The sequence below is a fragment of the Emys orbicularis genome, chromosome 4 (assembly GCF_028017835.1).
Source record: "Emys orbicularis isolate rEmyOrb1 chromosome 4, rEmyOrb1.hap1, whole genome shotgun sequence".
Taxonomy (NCBI): Eukaryota; Metazoa; Chordata; order Testudines; family Emydidae; genus Emys; species Emys orbicularis.
The window spans coordinates 144,089,049-144,103,827 of NC_088686.1; the positions used below are offsets into that span (position 1 = coordinate 144,089,049).

At 44.0% G+C, this 14,779-nt stretch overlaps 1 protein-coding gene across 1 annotated transcript in view; it reads left to right on the plus strand.

Moving 5' to 3' along the window:
* The first annotated feature begins 600 nt into the window (after positions 1-600).
* The window catches only part of RASSF5 (Ras association domain family member 5), a 101,386-nt gene continuing 87,207 nt past the window's right edge, over positions 601-14,779 (plus strand). The window contains exon 1 of the mRNA XM_065403896.1: positions 601-1,303. Within this exon, the coding sequence (XP_065259968.1) occupies positions 601-1,303 (703 nt within the window). The remainder of the gene's footprint in view (positions 1,304-14,779) is intronic.

The following is a 14,779-nucleotide window of genomic DNA, read 5'->3' on the forward strand; positions in this document are numbered from 1 at the left end:
GTCACTTTTGAAAATGACATGTGGGCAGGTGCATCAGTGAGACATTTTTGAAAATCTCACCTCTGGTGTATTTGCCTTATAGAGCCGGCCCCTTGTGGCATTTGGTGGAAGGGCTGATAGCTCGGGTTTAAAACTCCATACCTCCATCCTCTAAACACGTGACTGAGTTGGGTAGAGTTACAGTGATTGCCTTATTACACAGGTGCACCACTGTTTGTAGGATCCGGGCCCTGGACGGTAAGCTCAGTGGGGGCAGGGAATGGTTCTTGGAAGAAGTGTTTTGACCTTAGCGCACCGGGGCTGGGGTCGCTGATTGGCTCGCTCAGGTGCTATCCCCCGCTGAAGAACTATTCTAGTTTAACTTGCCCCTGTTGTGAGTGGGTTTTTTTTTTTAACAGGTTGCCTCCCACTGCAGCTGCGTTTGCAAACCTGGGAGCGCTGCTGGCGTAGCTGCTTCTCGCCCCGTCTCCTCCTCTCTCCATTTCTCTCTCTTTCCCCCCCCCCCCCCCCTTGCTCAGCAGGGCTGAGGCTTGGCGACCGGTCCCTTTTAAAAGCGCCTGCGCTCCCCGGCTGCTCGGAGCTGCTGGCTGGCGGCTCGCTATGGCCATGGCCTCCCCTGCCATCGGGCAATGCCCCTACCCGCTGCTCCTGGACAAAGAGCAGCAGCTTTTCCTGCAGAGCCTCAGCGCCAACGAGAGGAAGAAGATCCTCAAGCGCTCGGCGTCCGGTGACATGAAGCAGTGGAGGCGCCAGACGCCGGCGCAGCAGCAGCCCGCCGCGGGGGCTGCAGCCGGAGCGATGCCCCAGCAGCGGGGCACGGAGCAGGGCAGCGGGCTGGCAGCCCCGCCGGGGCAGGCTGGAGGCGGCTGGGGGCCCGAGGAAGGGGAGCGCCCGCGGGGCGAAGCTGGGTGCGGGAGGCTCCTTGGCACCGCGGAGGACCCCGGCCCGGGGCGCACGGCGCCCGCCCAGCAGGACGCGGGTCCCTCGGCCGTGCCGCAGTCCCGGGAGCCGTTCGCGGGCAGCAGCGGAGCCGGGGAAGAGGTGGAGCTGGCCGGCTGCAGCCCCCAGGACCCGCCCGGCTTGGGCAAGCCGCCCCGCTCCGGGCTGCTCCACCTGCGCCTGCGGCTGCGCTCCGGTGCGCCGCGCCAGCTGCCCGACGTGCGGACCATCTTCGAGCAGCCCCGGGACCCCCGCGTGCGGGAGGAGAAGGGGGAAGGGCACCGCTTCGAAGTCTTCGCTCTCGGCAGGGGCTGGTGCGACCTGTGCGGGGAGGCGGTGCAGCAACGGGCCCTGCGCTGCACCAGTAAGTGTCTCTCCCCCGCCCCAACTCCCCCTCCCTCCTTGCAGGTGACTGATCGCCTCCCTTTGCAGATGTCTGGTTCTCCCCTCCCCTTGAAAGGACCTGCAGCTCCTCTCGATCCGAAATTTAATCACCCCCTCATCACCCAACCCTTCAGCCCCCATAACACAATTCAGGTACCTCCTCCTTCCAGTACAGCCACCCCTCCTCTGGGATACCCCCACCCCAGTTGATTGAGAATGGCCGGTGACCTCCAAATCCCCTACCCCACGCCCTACTGATTGTATCAAGAAAAATGAGCTGGAGGGAATCTATATATTTTAGAACAGAATATATTGTCTCAGAGAACTAATACATGGTGTAACCTTGTTGCATCTGATTTGCATTCTTGTAAAGCAGTTATGATTCCTCTAGGAGAGCGCCACTGCTTTATGCAGAAGGCTATTTCAATAGTGCCTGCAGTGATGTATTTATTAGAGGAGAGCTATTTCTTTCCCTGCTTCTAAACCTTGAGTAACCTCCCTGGTGGGGAATATATTTTTCCCTCTTTCTCTCTCTCTCTCTCATTTTTCTGTATGGTTTGCATGATCATTTATTAAACCCATTACATCCGAAGGTATTTACCTTAATTTGCAGTTTTGTATCATTGTATGCCTTCTCCTTTGCCCCACTGGTAAATCACCTGGTATTCCGACAGTGTATTTGCAGATTTATTCTTGAGTAGGTTACCTGTTTTACCTTCTTCAGTAGCTGTAAAGGCATGCTAAGTACATAGCTATATTGATGATGACAGATAATTGTTTGATGCACAGGGGCTGTGTTGCTTTAAAAGGTATCGATTCACTGGGATCTAATGTAATATTGTCTGTACAACACTGTGGACTTGCATAGTGCTACGGTGCTCAAATAGATATGAGAGATGAGTTTTTGATTCTGGTAGCAAAGAGCTTGTCGTATGTGTTAATGTGCTGTAGTCAACTGCTGCTTCCAGAGTTCATTTTGGTCACTAGCACATAATGCCTGTCATTTTGGCTTTAAGATTTAGAACAGCTGTTCCATGGGGGCTGGTGACATTTAATAATAGTCTTTTCCCATCCCTTTCAAAGACTTTCTAGAAAGTCGCAAATTCATAGAGTAATGGTGGTGGTATTGGAAGATGCTCCTACCTTCATTATAGAATTTTCATAGTTTAATGATCTACCATCATGAAATTCTGACTCCTCTGATGTCAGTGGGAGTTGCACCTGCTTATGGGATTTAGCCCCTAGAATGCAGGATGCTCCTGAATCATTGCATGATGTATATTTTTCTGCCAAGATGCCATTTGGCAATGTAAGGGCATTTCTCAATAACCTAAATAACACACCTGGGGGAGAGGGTTGATTGAACTTAATGATCAGTGTGGAACTTCTGATAGTGTCAAGGGAACTTGGATTACTGATATTTTTTTAATTGACTCTCATATAGTAATCAAAGCTTAATATTTGATGGGGTGATTGGGATAGGTAGAAGTACATTTTCCTGTGCCCAGCACTGGCTCGGAATGGCTCATTCTCTCTCCCTTTTTGTAGCTGATAAATATGCTTCCATGTTCGGTGTTGAATGGACATTCACCCTGTGTCTGGGCAATAACAGCTACTTGTTTAAGTAGCTGAAAATTATGTTTTCCTATTACCAACTGCTAATATAGTTACAGAGGTAGAGAGGACAGTAATTAAATTCCTCTTTCCAAACGATGGCACTGATAACCTGTGAAGTACTGGAGCTGTATTTTTTTAAGCAACTAAATATTTCTACAGTGATTTTCTCTTGTGTTGTGGTGTTTGTTTTTCTAACCTTGCCTTGTGCAGCACATAGAGTCTTGTAAAGTTTATCTAAGCCTGATGTGCGTTGGTATATTAAACTGTGTGTCTGGCAGGGGATGCATGCTTCAGAGGTTACACTGACACTGCAATGTGTGTGCTAATGTACCACATTCAAATCTAAATGACCTGTATACTAGATATTGATGGGGCAGGGGAAGAGTTCTCTTCCTTAAATTTACTCTGTGTGGTGGTTTGTTCAGTAGCTTATGGAGGAATATTTAGTTACTAACTAAAGAAACGGAGACAAGATAACTATAAGTTAAATAATTAAAAAAATTCACATTTTATTTATTTAAAAGTAGGTCAGTATCACCGTCCATCTTGAAACTGCTATGATCTGGAAAAGGAAGCATGCGGGAGTCTAAATCTCTTGATTCTTCTTTTTATTTCTACTCTAATACCTGAGAAATTTGAGGGAGGCTGCAAAAACAATCCAGCACATGTGATTAGGCACATGCCATCAGCACCATTTTTATTTCCAGCACTGCACAAAAATCCCTCCAAACAAGCAAACCACCTGCAGCAGTTAAAATACTCTGTCCTCAGTGCTGTTTTGACATCTGCAATGACGGCAGTGCCCAAACGTGGAAGTAAACAAAAAAGCAGACCTGTTTAATTTTGATTCCATTGGCAAAACATGGTGTTTGCTAATAGACGTCAACATCGTGGTGAAATTACTTTCCCCTCCTCTACTGAAGGCTTTACAGTCTCCTGTGGTGTTGGAGATGCCATCATTCAAAGGAGACCTAAAATTAAAGTCCTGGCCACTTATGGTTATTAAGACCCTGACCTTGGAGACACTTATGCACATTTTAACTTTGCTACTATGACCCTACTCATGATAGTAAAGTTAGACATGTACTTAAGTGTCTGCAGGATTGAAGCCCAAGATCTTACTGGCACTTTTCACAAGAGTAGGTGTGTCAATGTAGATGATTAGATTTATATACAGTAAAAATATATATATATTTTCGGGTGACCATTGTCATGTTTTAATGACCTTTGTTATTTTGAGAAAATGCCTCATCACTGGAGAAGGCATTCCACATAATAATAGAAGGGGCAAGAAACTACCTGATACAGCAGTTGACTAATAGATGGCAGGGTAGTATTTTCACTTAGCAGAGAAGTTCACACTTTTTGGTTTGATTTGTCATTCACTAGCACATAACATTCGCTGATAATAGCTGTACCATGAATCCTGAATACAGCAGGGGGGGAAATGATGAATACACTGAAAATCTATTAGTAGTTAGTCTTGCTAATGAATGTATTTGTTCTTTTTCTTGTCGCAGGACCTAAATTGACATTAATAAATCAGTTTGTTCAGTCACCTCAAGAGAAGTGATCTAGGAGCGCAAAGTGTTCTTGGAGATTGATTGCTGAACACACCGTCTGCTACTGACACACGTTGCAGTGCTTGGTTACTGACTGGTTGTCTCCAGCTTGATGTGATTTGACATTTAGGTCCAGATTTTCAAGAGTGCAGAGTTGGGTTGGTATGTGCTCAGCACCCCCAGCTTATTTAGATGTCCGCTTTTTGGGGTTAGGAGCTGTCGTCTTGTTCTGTGTTTGTGCAAAGCCTCTAGAGCTCCTAGGTGCTACCACAATACAAAGAATAATTGGGGCCAGGTTTTCACGAGAGCTCAGTGTAAAACATGTACCCAGTGTACTGAGCTCTTCTGAAAGTCTGGCCCTGATTGTAGGGACTGAGTCCTTTTGATCCTTGGAGCTGCTGCACACCTGTGGGACCCCATTCTCTGCTGCCTGGCTCTGTGTAGAGTCACAGCCATTGGTGTAAGTGGAAGATTCTCATCAGGGAGTGTTCTGCTCTCACTTGGCTCTGGTGTAAAGGACTTCCCAAATGCTGGTCAGTGGAGAACCAAGCCCATTGACTTCTGCTGACATTGTGGGTGTTCAGTGCCTCCTGAGACCCAGCCTTTTGTGTACCACTTAGCACCACAAGGAGAGTTAACACCCTAGCTTGCTTTCGCCCAAATTGTGGTGTGTGTGGTTTCTTTGTTTGTTTTTTGTTTGGGTTTTTTTAGTGGTCTGTGGAGCCATTGGGCTCTAGGTCATCTGGTAGACATGTACCCTAGGTCAGTAGCAACTCAAAGCTGCTAAAATCTGGAGGCGGTTCAGTAGCCCCTGTGAAATGAGTTTGCTAGTCTGGTTCCTTGTGAAAGCTGCCTGCCAACATCCGAGCTGGGCCCTGTTGTTGGCAAGATCAGCCGGGAGGCCAGGAGTTTGACTAGGCCCTGGAAGATGAAATGCCTGTCACTCATCAGCATGCTTTTCCCTTAGTGTTCAGGCACTTTAACGGGAAGCTTGCTTTGCTGCTTCCTATGTTCGTATTCTATGGCTAGATGGAGCATGTCTGTCTCCAGCTCTCATTTGTGATGTTAAATTTCCCTTTCATAAACAATTTATTGTCCTCCCACTCTCATGCCAACGTAAACTTAAATCGAGTGGGTGGTAGAAACTGTGTGAATGTGTTATTTATAACATCATGAAATCTCCTGGGCTTTTCACTGTCATTTCATTTGCTTCCTTGTAGAGAGGGAGACAGACGAGTAACATCCATGAAATATCCTCACCTTTGATTTGATAAATAAATAAAAGTAGTTTATGTAGCTGCCAATGATAGAGACTGCAGCATTGGATAATGCTCTGTAATGGGCTGGTCCGTCCACATTCCTGGCAGTGGATGCAGTTTGCATGAGTTTGGCAGACAGTTTCTCTGGCAGGCAGGCAGTATCACAGTTTGCTCCTGGTCCATTGGAAGGGGGGTGTGTGTGTGTGTGTGTGTGTGTGTTGGGTGGTGGTGGTTGGTTTTTTTTTTTTTTTTTTTTTTGGCAGACACATGTTCTAATGCTGACCTTTCTGGAGCAATTATTCCCCTGTTCAGCCCTTTCTGGTTTTTATGCTTTTGACACTTGCTGGATTCTGAATCAAATGTTTCTGGCTGTGATTTACATACTACGGTTTAAGCAGGGATCATACACATACCTCCTGGTGCCATTTGTTAATGAAGGGCAAGTGGGAGAGACAGTAGCAGCATATGGTCCTGTTGTATCACATTAAGGTTTTAACATGATATGATATTCATTAAGTGTAACCCTATCAACATCATATCACATGGTAGCACAATATGGTACAATAATATGTCAGTGCTGGTCAATTTGTCACATGGTATGTTATTTAAATCCCTGCAGAATAGTGTGTGCGCCTTACATGCACTTCCTTCCCACCTGCCCTGCTTGCTTCTTATTAAAGTACTAGTAATAAATGGTGCACATGGTATTTGTTCACCAGTGTCGAAAGTTCTGCCTTTAAAATTTTCCACATGTTATGCAAAAGGCAAGGCATGATTGACTGTCAAGCATTTAAAGGGATATGGTGCTTTAATTTAGGACCAGATGTTTACATATGATTTATTTAAAATAAAACCAACCCTCCACCTCCAAAGAGGGAAATTTTTGAAAGAACCTAGGGGAATCTAACTCACTTAGGTCCAGGATATGGGCATCTAATTCACTTAGGTCCCTTTGAAAATTTTAGCTTAAAATGTTTGTGTGGGGAACGGTCAAGGTGTTACAAACACCCTGTGAATAGGTTTTAGGGGGATAGCTCATATTGCTTAGGAATGTTTAAAGACACTGGAAGAAGATTTAAAAAAAAAAAATCCGAACGCGTTTAGTTAGGAGAACCAAAAAGAGAAATAACTCTGAACAAAAATACACACAGAGTAGTTTTAGTATCAAAATTCTAAAAATAAACAAACTGGATATGGGGGCAGTTGTGGAGTAAATGTAGGTTATCATTCAGTGGTAAGAATCTAAAGCAATATTAGTAACGCAGGAAAAGAGGTCTTCAGTATCTTCTTAACCAGGACCCCTTTAAAAGTTATGTCCCCCAGAGCAGCAGTGTCTCTCAAAGTCAATGCATTACCTTCCCTTGGTGAGTCCCGGTTGTGCGTCTCATGGAGCACAGAAAGTTGCAAATTTCATTCTTGTGCAACTCCTGATTACATGCAAGAGGTGGGTCTGAGCCATGTCTTGGATCCAGATCCAAAGTTGGAGGCTATTCACGGTTTCATTAGTATAGTTCTACTGTTCTATTTATTCATAAATAAATATTTATTTAAATTTAATTTGGCCTATTCTTTACCAGACAGAGGGCTTTACCTGGAACACTGGGCTGTGTGTTTTTCCCAGTTCAGGTTTCTGTCTACATTAATAGCTAACGTCTCATTCCAGTGCAGAAGTTTATGTACAACGCAAAGCAGCACATGCTGAACGTGCAGCGGGAGAGTCCACCAGTGTCAGGATTGAAGGGAGAGGAAGATGTTGAGTCCAGAACTTCCCTAACTTGTTTTTTAGAGATTGTGTGAATGGTTCTGCTATTAGAAAAAGGGGTAGTAGGTGACAGCAGCATGTTGCTGAACAAAGACTGGGGTTTTGGCTGGAATTTTTTTTCTTTTTGTGTGAACCAAAAACATGTTGAAATCCCCTATTTTTGATTTCCCCTTTCTAAATTGATGGCCATAAATAAACCCTTTGCAAAAACTAGTTTGGGTGGATTCTTTTTGTTTCCTTCTCAATGGAAAAGCTAGGGGTGTGGTGATAGCAGAGTGTATGCTGTGCTTATGTCAAAGTAAAAACTTTTCATTTCCTGGAGACTGCCTTTCTTATGGCAGCTGGTAGGTTCAGACTGTCTGTCTGTCTGTCTGTCTGTCTCTCTCTCTCTCTCTCTCTCAAGATCAGATCCAAAGGCCATTGCAGTTAATAGTCTTACTGACTTCATTAGGTTTGAATCCAGTCTTAACAGCATCCGTGATTCCCATTCTAGTCAATGGGAATCTTTCCAACAGCAGTTGGCTGAGACCTTTCACGATCACTTAATATGTGGTGGCTTTGGGAAATTTTGGATAGAGAGCAGGGAAGTGGGCTGTGCAGTGTCCCAGAGTCTTGTTCCTAGCTTCTCCTAGGATGTGACTCAACTTGAACAGAGGCCTGGAGAGAGTAACTTGGGCTGCCTTATTGGTCTTTTTCATCTGTTCTGTAGGGTGGACTACTGGGTCTTCACATGCAGCCCCATTCATGTCAACAGATGAATGGATGGTAGTTCTGGGTGTGGATCCAGGGCAGCATATGGCCCTTATTTGTCATCCTATTAGTTAATTAAGAAACATTTTGGGCTTCAGTCTTTAATCTGTATTGTTGCAGCAAATGGAATCAGGCATACAGGACTAGACTAGGCTATTGTACCTTGTGCTTGTAAAGTGTGAAACCTAGTCCGTAGTTTTAAGCATTTGTTTGGTAACCAGCATCCTGTGATATGGCATCTTACAAGGTTTGAGCTGAGACATTCAAGATCTCAATGGGAGTGACCAAATACCAGGCTCTCCTGCTGCCTACAGCTTTACCAGGAAGCTTTACCTGGTAGCCAGGAAACTGGGAATTTGTTTGGGTGGAGGGAGCTTGGAAAAGAGATGTATCTTGCAATGCTTTCTAAGAGTGTGGTTAGGTTTGTGATGTCGCTGGTGTAGTGGAGCAGAGGGCAGTTATTTAAAGGAAATGCTGACAAATTCCGTTCCGAACCCATCAGGTTTTCATCAAGGATTTCAGAGAACCAGGCTGAACTGCTGATGTGAGCTACGCTTTTGATGATAAATCTTGGGGGGGGGGGGAAGGGGAGAAAATAGGAGGGGATATTGCTAGATCGGACACAGAGCTCAGATAGAGCTAGGACAGCAGGGTATATAGAACAGCAAATAGAGTTGGGGAAGACTGACCAAGTAGTGTCACCATGCAATGATGATGGTCTGAAATGACTTTGTTTGTAGTCCAAGACCTATAAAGGATGGCACAGCTACTGTCATTAACAATTTAAAGACCTTCAGACCCTGCTTTTGTACTGAGTTGTTGGAGCACTATGATATAGGTGCGTGTATATATCTAGTGTGATACACATTTTTGTAAAGGAGTGAGTGGAGCAATTCATTTTCAAGTTCTGTTGAGCAAGAATCTTGATATTTGGTTCTCTTTTATTATATCATTGAATATGCAGAGGGAAATCCACACGTCAGCTTGGACCTTTCTATCAGAGGTCCCCTGTCTTTTTTGTTGTAGGATTGCAGCTGTCCAAGTACCCATTGAAGCTAGTATGTTGAAGTCTGGTGCAATCACTGCTTATGGACCACGAATTATGGAGGTGAAGGGGAAGTCTCAAATTTGAGATTTGTCACATGTATTGTGGGTCGCTGAAAGATTGTCAGTCTGACCACTTACAAAAACTAGATTAATTTATCTAGGAGTTGGCTCTGTTGATTGTGAAGCCTCCTACCTGGAAAGATGAAGGTCACTCATTATATACAATGGATTTTAGCCAAGGAAGATTTCAGAGGTGAGTTTATTGTTGGCACTAATTTTGATAGCTACTTTCACCTGAACCATAGGTTGCTATTTTTGGGGAGTGTGTGTATATATGCACCCCTCCCTGCCACCACAATAATGTACATTTGCATTACCACCTGGGGAGAAGATTCAGGTTACCTGTTCTCACCATTAGAACTTCGTTACTTGATTAGCCTTGTTGTTTCCCAGCAGTCAAATCTGTTTCCCCTTCTCGCAGCCGGTGCCCTTTCATGTTTCCCCTGCTTGCATCTGTTGTGAAGTCTCATGGCTTTTGCTTTCATCCCCAGTGAATCCTGGCGACTGTGCAGCCATTGCATTTTTGGGTGACCATAAAACAGCGATCGTTTCATTTGAGTGTTTGTGGCATGTCGATAGCATCTCCCTGGAAAGGGCAGCCTGCTCTGGGGTTGGAATCTGATGCCTTCAGTCTTCAGCTTGTGTGCATTCAGCTGCGACAGCCGTAACTTTACAAAGACAGGAAACCTTTCGGACTAATGCTTCTCTATAAGGAAAGCTTCCGAATCATTCTGTGTGTGTTCTGCAAGGAAGACTAGTCATGTGACACTCTGTAGAGGACGCCCTTGAAATGTACACGGAACCAGGCTTTTCCCTTAGGTTTATATATGCATTGCTCACTGAGTTCAGGGGTAATTGCACATGTGCATCTGTGGACAGGATTTGGCCTTTAACTTCTGCATTGTGCCCTGATTAAACAAAACACTTAAGCTAAGCATGTACTTGGCTTTAGGCACCTGCTTGAATCCATCCCTGTTCATCAAAGCAATTAAGTGCATGCTTAAGTGCTATGCTGAATCAGGGCCCATTTCCCTAGCAAGGAATAACACACACAACCCCCATCTCTCCCCATGGTTCATGGAATGCTGCATATTTCTAACAGCACTAGTTTATTTAAGGCAGTGCATTTCTTTACCAGGTGAAAGCATCCGTTTAATACTGTGATTTCAGTAAACCTGGGAACTAGAATTTCAATTGTTCACATTATTTAATATTTCTCTCTTCAGGAGACCACTGGCAGATTAAAATAAGTCACTGTCTTTTTGTCTTTGTCTGCACTCCTCTTCCCCCTCCCCCCTCCACATTTAAATTCTTTTCAATTTGGGCACTTGAAGTTTCATAGATTCTAGGACTGGAAGGGACCTCGAGAGGTCATCGAGTCCAGTCCCCTGCCCTCATGGCAGGTCCAAATACTGTCTAGACCATCCCTGATAGACATTTATCTAACCTACTCTTAAATATCTCCAGAAATGGAGATTCCACAACCTCCCTAGGCAATTTATTCCAGTGTTTAACCACCCTGACAGTTAGGAACTTTTTTCTAATGTCCAACCTAAACCTCCCTTGCTGCAGTTTAAGCCCATTGCTTCTTGTTCTATCCTTAGAGGCTAAGGTAAACAAGTTTTCTCCCTCCTCCTTATGACACCCTTTTAGATACCTGAAAACTGCTATCATGTCCCCTCTCAGTCTTCTCTTTTCCAAACTAAACAAACCCAATTCTTTCAGCCTTCCTTCATAGATCATGTTCTCAAGACCTTTAATCATTCTTGTTGCTCTTCTCTGGACCCTCTCCAATTTCTCCACATCTTTCTTGAAATGCGGAGCCCAGAACTGGACACAATACTCCAGTTGACGCCTAACCAGCGCAGAGTATAGCGGAATAATGACTTCTCGTGACTTGCTCACAACACACCTGTTAAGGCATCCCAGAATCATGTTTGGTTTTTTTGCAACAGCATCACACTGTTGACTCATATTTAGCTTGTGGTCCACTATAACCCCTAGATCCCTTTCTGCCGTACTCCTTCCTAGACAGTCTCTTCCCATTCTGTATGTGTGAAACTGATTGTTCCTTCCTAAGTGGAGCACTTTGCATTTGTCTTTATTAAACTTCATCCTGTTTACCTCAGACCATTTCTCCAATTTGTCCAGATCATTTTGAATTATGACCCTATCCTCCAAAGCAGTTGCAATCCCTCCCAGTTTGGTATCGTCTGCAAACTTAATAAGCGTACTTCTATGCCAATATCTAAGTCGTTGATGAAGATATTGAACAGAGCCGGTCCCAAAACAGACCCCTGCGGAACCCCACTCGTTATACCTTTCCAGCAGGATTGGGAACCATTTATAACTACTGTCTGAGTACGGTTATCCAGCCAGTTATGCTCCCAGTAAAAGATAGTCACTAATAACTCACCCAGATAATTTTTGGAGCAACATCCTGCTACTGTCTCTGGCTAGTCTAAGCAGAGTAGTGAGACTTTGTCTGGACCCAACCATCTGGGCAGCTATGGAGGTGTCACTTTAATGGACAGCATGTTCACAAGATTACAAACATGGGTCAGGTGGGGAAATGGTGCTGCTGCTAATGCGAAGCTTATATATGCTTTAAATACATAAACATAAGAACTCTTTCCAGCGGTGGGCAGTGTGTTTTGCAAGTAGGAAGCTGAGACGCGGGGAGGGGAGGGGAGGTGACTTACCCAAGGTCACACAGCAGATCGCTGGCAGAGCTGGGTATAGAATCCTGGTCCCCTGTCTCCAGGTCCATTGTCCCAGCTACGGGACCATGTTCCCTTGCTGCTACTATCATTGCAAACCAGTTTAGTGCCTGGGGGGAAGAAGAAATGTGGTTAGGTAACCAGCACAGATTGTAGCTCTTATTTTGTAGGGTAGTTTGTTTTTCTGGCCCAGTAGATTAAATTGGGTCTGTTAGCCTTGAAAGTGTTCCCTTAACTTTTGTAGAGGTTGACTCAGTGTTGAGTGGCTACAGAACAGGATTAGGAGGCAGGATTCCTAGTTTTGGGGGAGAGGTGTTTGTGCATTAAGGGGAGTATTTCCTAGTGGACTGCCCAGGACTGTCTCTAACTCACTGTGTGGCGTAAGGAAAGTCACTCCATCTCTGCCTCTATTTACCCACTTGTAAAATGGCAAGAATATCTCACAGGGGTATTGCAAAATTTAATTCATATTTGCACAACCTTGTATAAATGCAGGATAGTAGCCATGCACTGGGATATGGATTGCAGTGATTTAGAGGTTGTGAAGGGCTAGATTTAAAGTGTGCTGTTAAACTGATTTCTTTTCCTGGCACATGGCGCCTGAGGCATGCATTTCCAATCGTAACTGCAACTATAAAATAAGCAAATTCTCTTCCTCCTTTGGATTAGTGCCTATCTGTGGAGTTTAAATCCATAATCTAGTGTTTAAGTTTAACCTGATTTTTACCAGTTATTCCTTTATTTTAGGCTGCAATTAAAATTGTGAGGCTTTGACTTTAAACTCTGAAAACAGCAGAAAGCTATCACTTGCGTGAAAAAAAGGATATTGGAAAAAGACTTCCCAATGAAAGGATGGGTCCTGCTCGCGCGCTCTCTCTCTCTCTCCGCTGTAATCTCGTCTGTTAGCTTGTTTTATCTTATCAAACAAAAAGTCCCAGAAATAGAAAGTTTTCCATGGGTAAGAGAACCAGCCCTGGGATACACAGCATTAGGCTGTGTGCATTCCCCTTAAAAAAAGGAGCCCAAAGTGGCAGTCGATTATAAGTGAACACTATTGATGGTCTGTCTGCATGGGGGAAGAGAGAGAGGCTTGAGTTAGAAATGTACATAACTTGCAATGGTACACACTGCTTCCAATAACATTCCGCATCTGAGTGCTTCCCGCTTGCTTCTCTAGCCTGCCTCTGTTGCTTGAGCCCGAAGAAGCTATTGATCTTCTGTTACAAGGATGACACAAGGGAAAGCAGAGGCAGCCGCTTGCTTTGGGGTTGTAACAAAGAGAATACGCAAGATACTCAGGCATTTTCCCAAGTCGAAATCTTGGTCCGAGGGTCTCCACCTACTCAGGAGGCCCAGCAGGGAGGTCTTACTGGTTAAAGGTAGGTGCTCTTGCAAGTTTGTATACTAGGCATACTAGTTAATTGCCGAGATATATCAGGTTGCAGCTACTAGTTAAACATTATGGGATTTGTGCAGTACTGGATTGTTGCATGTATTAGAAATGCAACACATAAGAAAGAGGTAACAAACAGTAGTTGTTCTGCTTTGTAACAGGCCAGATGATAAACTTTCCTTTTGGCTTTGTGTTCTTACATATGTCACCATTGAGGATATTAAGCAATTTAAAAATCTTCTGTTTAGTCTCAGCTACTTAAGATTTATATTATGTTTTTCTACAAGTATGTCCCCAAATGCTGAAGTACGGCTGTTGTGGGCTATTGTATTGGGGTGTTAAATTTCTTCTTTCCCCAGGAAAGCTCGACTTTCTAACTAAAGGTGACCCTATTGCATTTGCTAAGAAGCTGGTTTCAGATATTACCAAGATCAAGTAATTGTACGTTTTTCAAGAGTGTTTTCATAACAGTTATAGTTTGGGTTTTTTTGGGGGGTGTGCTTGTTCTGAAACAATAAGGCAAGATTTATTTTATTCACTTCAAAAATTGGGTTTGTCGTCTCAGGTGAAAATATGTTACTGTGAAATCTTAGGACTGTAGTTGGAGACTAATCTTTGGACAAAAGTATCTGCAGTTCATATACTATGTGTTAACCAGGAAGTCAAAAAAGGCCGCTTTTAAGGATGACTATCTTGAATATGAGCAGTTCAAATTAATATCTGTTGGAAAACAGAACATGTTTAAGTTTTATGCTCTGTCATCACTTAAATTGGTGGCAACTTTTTAGATTGACCCCTCCCTTGAAATTTATGTGACAATAGAGGTTTCCTTTTATCATGTTTAAAGGGCCAGATGCTGCCGTCTTTACTCAGGTAAAATGCCCATTGATGTGTTTTATCTGGCCAAGGTGTTTTATCTGAGTTCAGGCTGAAGGACTGAACCTTCAATCTTCTTGTGTTTGAAAGATAAGTGACAAAGAGCCTTCAAAATCAAATCTCCTATAAAGTGTGGTGTTTGCGGAGTTAATATGGAAATCGCGGGAAAGCCAGACTTTGAAAGTGAGTGAAAATGACTGTAACTTTAAGGGATTTAGATGATTTGTGTTCATGGTTCACCTTTCAGCATTGCTAAGATCATCTTAAGCACTTTGTGGAACTGTGGTATTCACTGCCATGAGTCTCCTGCTAAAAGATCACTATATTTGGTACATACATTATCTTAGTGACTATCCCATGACCTTCACAGAGAGCGTGTTAGGCTGCGGAGTGCATGAAATGGGAACTGA